Source organism: Solea senegalensis, linkage group LG16, assembly GCF_019176455.1.
Source record: "Solea senegalensis isolate Sse05_10M linkage group LG16, IFAPA_SoseM_1, whole genome shotgun sequence".
NCBI lineage: Eukaryota > Metazoa > Chordata > Actinopteri > Pleuronectiformes > Soleidae > Solea > Solea senegalensis.
The window spans coordinates 19,481,301-19,489,632 of NC_058036.1; the positions used below are offsets into that span (position 1 = coordinate 19,481,301).

The following is an 8,332-nucleotide window of genomic DNA, read 5'->3' on the forward strand; positions in this document are numbered from 1 at the left end:
TCTTTGATGATACTCGGTGGCCCTCATGTCTGTTCAAAGTGCTCTCAAAGTTTCTAGAAAGAGTGGAATTCCCTACTGACGCAAAATATTCATATGTGGTCAGATCAGCTGATGTGCACAACATAATGGGCAAGTGTCACCTGTGCATAGTTGTCAGAAAAGACAGAATCATAAATGTGCGAAGTCGTTGTTTTCATGTGCCTTCATACAGTAATGCATGTGTGTGTGTGTGTGTGTGTTTTCATGAACTGTCTATCCCTAAAATGTCAATGACTATTGTTTGCTGGTTTAGGAGTTTCGCTCCGCCCCCTGTGTTTGTCGTAAACCTGGCTCCTGGCTCCAATAAACCCGGGCTAAGAGCGCCCTGGGCTCGCCTCCTTCTCCAAGGCGATCAATAGGATCTCAGGCGCACTACAAGCACTCTCTTACGTAGACATCCACCAAGGAGAGAGCCGATACAACAACACGGTTGATCTGCTCAAACACAAAAATCTACCTGCTTTCTGAATCATGTCGTTGAGCCCAAAGCACACAACGCCTTTTTCAGTGACAGATATTTTGAGTCCAATCGAGGAGACCTACAAGAAGTTTAGTGGCATGGACGGCGCAGGGAACCTAACCTCTCCACTGGGAGCCTACCGACAACCTCAGGTGTCTCAGACCGGCATGCAACAGCACTCCATGGGCCACAACGCCACCGTGGCCACCACTTACCACATGCCGCACACCGTCTCCCAGTTCTCCCACAGCGCTATGGGGGGATACTGCAATGGAAGCATTGGCAACATGGGAGACCTCCCGTCGTACCAGGAGAGCATGCGGAATAGTGCAGCAGCAACAGGGTGGTACAGCGCCAACCCGGATCCCAGATACTCCACAAGTAAGTTCGCTGCTCTCAATTTAAACACTTTTTTTTATTATTTGATTTTATTATAAATAACAGAAATACACTGACATGTCACCAGTGACATGGTAACACGCACAGGACTGAGTGAGAGTAACATACTTATATATATATATATATATATATATATAGAATATTCTAGAATCCTTAGAATAAAATGTAGCTTTATGTTTGTGGGGATTAAAAATAAAAAACAAGTTTGTAATTTAAATTTGCAGTTGTTTGTGTTTGAACTGAAAAGGAGACCATTCTTTCAAGTCTGCCTCGACATTTTCTACATTTAGAATGAGTCAATATTTAAAAGCAAATATTATTATTAGTAGTAGTAGTATTACTATTATTATTATTACTACTATTATTTTTATTATTAGTAGTAATATTATTATTATTATTATTATTATTATTATTATTAAAGCTGGTGCTTTCCAACTTCAACAATGAATAATATAAAATACGATCATTTATTTAAATAAAAACAAAAACTACTTCAGGCGAAATAGTGTTCTCCTCTTCTGTTTATTGAACGCACGTATATGTATGTATATTTTTAAGTTTCTAGATTCATGGGACCTTCCACAGGTATGAACATGAGCGGCATGGGCAGTCTCACTGGGATGGCAGACGGCACCAAATCCATGCCAGTGCTCCACGCTGCGCCCAGGAGGAAGCGGCGCGTCCTGTTCTCGCAGGCTCAAGTGTACGAGCTGGAGAGGAGGTTTAAGCAGCAGAAGTACCTGTCGGCGCCCGAGAGAGAGCACCTGGCCAGCATGATCCACCTGACACCGACCCAGGTCAAGATCTGGTTTCAGAACCACCGGTACAAGATGAAGCGCCAGGCCAAGGACAAGGCAGCGCAGCAGCTGCAGCAGCAGCAGCAACAGGACGGTAACCTGTGCCAACAGCAGGCGCAGTCTCCGCGGCGCGTAGCCGTGCCAGTTCTGGTGAAGGACGGTAAACCGTGCCAGAACGGCTCCAACACGCCGACGCCGAACCAGCAACAGGTACAACAGCAGCAGCAGCAGCAGCAACAGCAGCAGCAGCAGCAGAACGGAGCCGTGCTCGCGTCCTCGACCGGCAACCTCGGCCAGCATCAAAGCCAGCAGCAGGTGAACGCTTTGGAGCTGGAGGAGATGTCGCCCAGCCCCCCCTCACTGCACAGCCAGCTAAACATGGCCCAGATAGACACGTCTGCTGTAGATTACACCAGTAACATGGTCAGCTCAAACCTCCTCTACGGCAGAACGTGGTAGGACCTAATAATACAGTACTGTCACTTTTCTTTATGTCAACAACCTGCGGATGAGCCCATGCAATATATGTATGTATGTATATATATATACATATATATCTATCTATATATATATATATACATACATAGATGTATAGACAAACGGGCCCTTTGGTGTTGGAAGGGACAACAAGGCGCAAGGCGCGCGCACAGAGGCGCACCAGCTGATCAGGGCACATTTTCTTGACATCTTTGAGAGGGGAGTCTATTTTTGAACATTACAGAAATGGCTGCCCTTGAGAGCAATTATGTCGCTTTCTGGACCTTTTGTAATCCATGTTTTTTTGGGACCTTCCTCATGATGTTTTAAACGTAGTCTAAGTTGTTCAAACGAAAAAGGGAGATTGCTGCTTCACTTGAGTTCGGACTGGTGAGAAGAGGAATGTATGTGGGGATCAGGTTATGAAGTATACACTAAAACCACGACTCCTCATTTTTATTTTTATTTTATTTTTATTTTATTTTTTTGCGGTGATATTGATGACCTGGTATTTTATCATATTAATATTGTAAACTAATGTATTCATTTAGACTTATTGAATAAAGTAGGGAGACATGTATATTTGGCTAACACTCAAGAATGCGTTTAACTGTATAATAATCGTTATTGCGTCCACTTTCCTGTTTTCTTTTATTCTTTTGTAAGTTAAAAAAAGAGGAACAAATGCGTGATGGCTGCTGTATATGTTTCAAAACCAAGTGAACGTTAACAATAAATAACTTGAAGTGTGAGAGCTATTCCTGAAGAAGTAATTTTTTTTGCAGGCATCTGTTTTGGAGTGCATTTTCATTATGTTGTGATTGAGACCAAATTGAGCTGGAAAGCAAGGTCGATGAGGGAGCCAGCATTGTTCAGGTGACATTTTGGAGGGGCTGCCTTTCAGGGAGGATGTGTGCAAGTGTCTGTAAGACGCGGCAAACAGAAAAAACACTTAGCAGGAAGTTAAATGTCTACATTAATGTATACATTCTCACATTTACCTTTTTATTCTCTTATTTTCTTTTGTATTTAATCAAGTTTTAATTTGTTTTGCCGCAGTGTGTAATTAATCAATTTGACTGTGTATTTAAAAAAATACACAGTAACAACTAATGCATTTAATAATAAGGACTATTTTATATAAGTAAATTTCTCTGTAATTATTATCATTATTATTATTATTATTATTGTTATTATTATTATTGTTGTTGTAGTTATTATTATTACATTATTATTATTATTATTATTAGTATTATTAGTATTAGTATTATTATTATTAATAATAATAATAATAATAATAATAATAATAATAATGATAATAATAAAAGGCCTCAGTAGTTTTGCTAAATGATTACATTATTTATTAAATGAATACACTTATTGCATTATCAAATGGATGCTTACAACATCATTTTAATATCAAATACAGATTTGTTTATTTGTTTATTTTAGTTATTCAAAGGCTACTTTTCGCTTTTTTTACTTTATTTGAGTGAGAACATTAATATAAAGCGTCAGAAGGGAGATTAATATTCACAATAAGCACAGGGTCTGTCGAAAATAAGGAATAATATTCTTTTGTTAGGAAAAAATAAATCTAGTTGAGTGTCATATTTAAAAAAAATGTTTCTGGACTTCATTACGTCTTTATTTTCAACAAACATGTAATGTAATAATTATCTTTAGGTAGAAAATATCTGAATCATCTGTATATTTACTTTTTTTATTATTTTAATTTGCACTGAGAGACATTGTAAATGTTAAAGCAGCAGCAAATACACACAGTCACACACACACACACTCATATAGCCTCAATCTCTCCACAAAGGTGGATGCTTTGCGCAAACAAACTCTAAAGTGTTTAAGGTCATCACTTACAGCATCAGTGCCCCTTCCCTTTGCCTCTGCCCTCCAAAACCTTTTAGCAGCAGCAGCAGCAGCAGCAGCAGCAGCAGCAGCTGATAATAGGATCGAACGTTTCATTTCCGGTGGTCATTTAAACATGTTTGTAAATTACTTCTCAATCCCTCTGCTGATGACACCCTGTGATGGTGATGGTGATGATGATGATGATGATGATGGCTATCAGTGTGTCTCAATGGAGACCTTGGAGAGCCTCCATTTCCAGCCCCTTCACATACCTGACAGCTGTATGTATATGTGCCATCATCCACACACTCGAAGGAAGCATCGCAGCCAATATGCACCTGACATTTGGAACCGAGCACGGGCAGCTCTGTCAGAAAGAGAGTTTGATAAGAGCATTAAAAAAGAGAGAGGCATTCCATAATATACACTTTGATGCCACAAGATGTTTCCTGATAGATTTTTGTCTGTAAATTGAGGGCATGAATGAGCTGTCAACAAAGCTTTTGATGGTGGACCACATGAAATGAAAGTGGAGGTGAAGCCATTCTCTTCTCCTTTCAATAGCCATAGTTATGGCGCACTAATAGGCTATGCTTGGTAATCACTGGCTATTGTGCCTGTTGCTTCTCTCCGTTTATTGGGGGCTACCTCTCTTTGAAAGGACATATGAGACAGACGGGCTACTGTAATTGGTGCTGGCATCATCATGTTTGGCCTGCAAAGTTTTGCAGACTCTACTGTGTTGGCGTTACTTTGATTTGATGTCGTTGCAGAGCTTGCATTAAGGGGGTTGCCAGTGATGCACACGTGCACGTGTGCAGCACATGCTCGCATAAACAAAGCAAGCCGAGTATGTAAATCATGACACAAAATTGCCTCTATTACATGAGGCAGATATTTCTATCAGAGCGAGAGGTCATGTACCACTACCTCAATGCCATGCTGGTAGCACAAAGCATGAAGCAGAGGATATTCTATTTTGATGATGTAAAGAATTTTTTTTAGACCATTCTTGCCAGGAAATTGCCGGTTGCAGTGCATAATGTGAACGTAAAAGGAAGCCTTGATTCAGTCTCTAAAGGCCCCCACCACACACACACACACACACACACAAACTCCCTTCCTCCCCATTATTCTACTTAATATGTCAGAAGGTCTGATCGCAGGAGAAACCTTTTCAAGTCCTATTGATGTGTTCCTCAATTGACCATGGCGACCTAGCAACCTGGAGAGCACTAATTGGCAAGGGCTTAACATTATTGGCTGCATAGTTTACACAGAAATGCAGGCCAAATATATAGTGGGTCGTCATAAACAGTTCAGTGTTTTGCTTGTGCAACAGCAGAGGAAACTGTTTTTCCATGTTGGTCTTGAGTGAAGGAAAAAGCCATCGAAGCAGACTCTGAGTCTGGCCTAGTTTCAGTGAACACAGAGTAAAGTGGCTACACAAAGGTTTGCGTGACAACACGACACATGTATGACATCGTAACAGCATCACTGACAAATGAGTGGTAATAATCCAAACTTTGCTCAGGGCGTTTGGCTCCACCTCCGTCTCTCCCTACGTCCCTCGAAACGCTAGTTCACAAATCTCCCTTCGTGTGAAAGTGGCGAGCTCCACTTTCCATTTCACCAACGTGAATGAATGCACTGAATTGGCCGAAAGAGCACGAGAGTGAGATTTTTAATTAGTGTATTGCCCTCGTAATCTGCCAACAAATGTCTCTTTTAAGCCAGTCTGGTTGGGTTCGTGTTCGATTTCCACAGAAAGAGTCGGTGCGACACTCTGAGAAAAAAAGTTCCTTAAAAACCAAAAAAAAGAAGAAAGAAAAAAGAAAACACTACCTGCACATAATTATCTTGCTACTGAGTGAGAAAAAAAAAACATTTCAAGAAGGTCATAGGACTCTGAAAGCAATTCTCACTCTAATAGATTTCCATGAAATTAAATACATGAAACCACATTGCTTTGGTTTGACGATGACATGGATTCACACACACACACACACACACAGATGGACTTGCACTGCAATGAATACCATTTTAGCAATATGAGGCTGTGCAGGCCCAAGCAACCTTTTTGAAGTCTATTCACAACAATCTTTACTGGGAGGGGGTGAAGGATGAAGGACCAGGTTAGGTGTGTGGTGCGAGTGGGGGGAGTGGGTGAGGGGTCAGCATCCCTTATTAGAAAACCATGTCACATTCTCTCCTGCTGCCCGGACTCACTGCACAGCCAGTAATCCCCCTCCAAGTTCCTCCCGTGCATTTTATTCAATTCACTCATAAGTAGTTAGAGAAACTGTTTTCAGTCGCCACTAATAACTACTGACCTCCGGTGACACGGGACGACAATAGATTTGTCAGGCCTGAAACGTACAAGCAAAGAAGCTGATTAAGAACTCGAGAGGTTTGAAGCAAGAATCAATGGCCGCTCTGTCCTGCCATGGTGCTTCCAGCATGGCACTGATGACTGTGGGAGCTCCATTAGTTATGCCTCATTAAGTCCCACAAACTCCTCTTTAAGAAAATGGGTTGAGCCAATTTTGAAATCTGTTTACGGCACTGCTGGCTCTACTGAGGCGTCACTGAGAGGAGGCTCTCACCTTAGCTAACAAATACTGAAGTATTTCATTTCTTGTTTCTTTTCCAACCAAGTTCTTTGGTGATGATGAAATAAATGAAATGAAATAAAAAAACATTTTGACATTTTAATTGTTGCTTATTCCTGAGTTTCATGCCTTTCACATTATGTCGGCATCGTTTACTCCATGTGTGTGCACCTCTGCACTCAGGTCTCCACAAAGAAAGTGTTACAAGTACAAACTGAACAAAATATTCAACTATGTTACAACAATTTAAGTGCAATCAATTATCACCATCAACTGTATTATTACTGTATAAAGACATTTAACCTTTGTGTAAAATCTAAGTTACTTATGTTGCCGTGAAACAGTGAAACGGCACAGAGAAGAAGCTAAAGCATATACATCAGTGTGCCATGTCTATGTCCTGTCTGTCTGTCTGTCTGTCTGTCTCTCTGTGCCATGTCTACGGAGCCAGACATGATATAAATGTACTCCATCCTTGGAATGGTCTTTCAATCATGGCACAAACAACGGAAAAAAAGGGAAAATTGAATGTGCACAAAAGACATTTAATTGTCACCTCCAAAAAAAATGTAAAGGGGTGAAGTGAAAAGAGTAAGGGATGGAATTTTCTATTATAAGACACATTTACAGGATAAAGGAGTTCATCTCCGTCCTTCACAACACTCCTCTTTACTTTTGAACCAGCAAGCAGTTTTCTCCCAACTCACCGTTGCCACGGTAATGGCCAGCTGCCAGTTTGCGGATTACTGGTTAATAGGGGCCGGGAGCTTGAGAGCAGTTCATTGAAGGTACGCAACGGATAAGATCAGTGTGTGCTGGCTTGGACATAGTTGTGTGTGTGTGTGTTACTTTCTCTTTCTATTGTTTCAATCATGTTCCAGACACACATGAATCTGACTGTAGTGTCACTGTATCCAGATGTAAAGAACTGTGTCTTGTGTTTTGTGTGAAGACAACTCTCACAAATGTCCCTAGGGACAATGTTTTGTTTTTTTTCTTTCTTGTAAAATAAAATGCAGTGAAAACTCAGTGAAGGACAATGATCCATCAGCAAACACACACACACACTGACATGAATGGCAAAAGACAACAGAAACAGCCACCACTCCATAGCTTTGTCTGTCAAATTAAGCCCAGAAGGACATAATCGTTTTTTCAAATATAACATTCGGTAATCTTCCCCCTTCAAAACGAGCAGGAGTCTCTATATAACTGTCCCAGAGGGCTGCAGGGGCCAAAGAGGACCACCCACTTTCTTTTCAATTATCATCTTGCAGCAACCTGTCTCCTCTCCAGCATTCAGCAGGAGACACTGACTGCTCTCCAGAGGGAATTACAATTAGACTGCTGTTTGTCCCTCGAATAAACTTCCAGACTGTAGCTGACAATCTCAGCTCTGTGGAGCATGTGACCCCGAGCGCAAACAGGATTACGCCCCAAATCCCATGTTCCTTTACTCCTTTTTCCCGCTTCCTCTTGAGCTGCTGTGGTCAGGGGGTCTCGGGGTGGAGGTGAGGGGGTGAGGATAACTGTGGGAGTCTCCACACAGTCAGACGTCACGATGCGATCCCCCTACACTTTCATGATGACTTGACTTTTTGTTTTGTGGTGGTAGGATGGGGCAAAGAGGTTAAAGTGCTCTTTATTTATGGATGTGGTCAGCAATTTAAGGGTTTGCA

At 41.3% G+C, this 8,332-nt stretch overlaps 1 protein-coding gene across 2 annotated transcripts; it reads left to right on the forward strand.

Annotated features, from left to right (window-relative positions):
• Nucleotides 1–2,924, forward strand: nkx2.4a (NK2 homeobox 4a). 2 transcript variants are annotated; one of them, XM_044047836.1, is made up of 2 exons: nucleotides 1–880; nucleotides 1,457–2,924. In XM_044047836.1, the coding sequence occupies exons 1-2, from the start codon at nucleotides 511–513 to the stop codon at nucleotides 2,152–2,154; spliced, it is 1,068 nt and encodes a 355-aa protein (XP_043903771.1). In that variant the 5' UTR covers nucleotides 1–510; the 3' UTR covers nucleotides 2,155–2,924. The 2 variants fall into 2 exon arrangements, with proteins under 2 accessions (XP_043903771.1, XP_043903772.1); XM_044047837.1 differs by having other exon boundaries at nucleotides 3–880; nucleotides 1,484–2,924.
• The last annotated feature ends 5,408 nt before the right edge of the window (nucleotides 2,925–8,332 follow it).

Coding starts and splice junctions, on each gene's coding strand:
- nkx2.4a (XM_044047836.1), top strand. CDS start 511: ATGTCGTTGAGCCCAAAGCACACAACGCCTTTTTCAGTGACAGATATT. Junction 881..1,456: donor GGATCCCAGATACTCCACAA/GTAAGTTCGCTG, acceptor TATATTTTTAAG/TTTCTAGATTCATGGGACCT.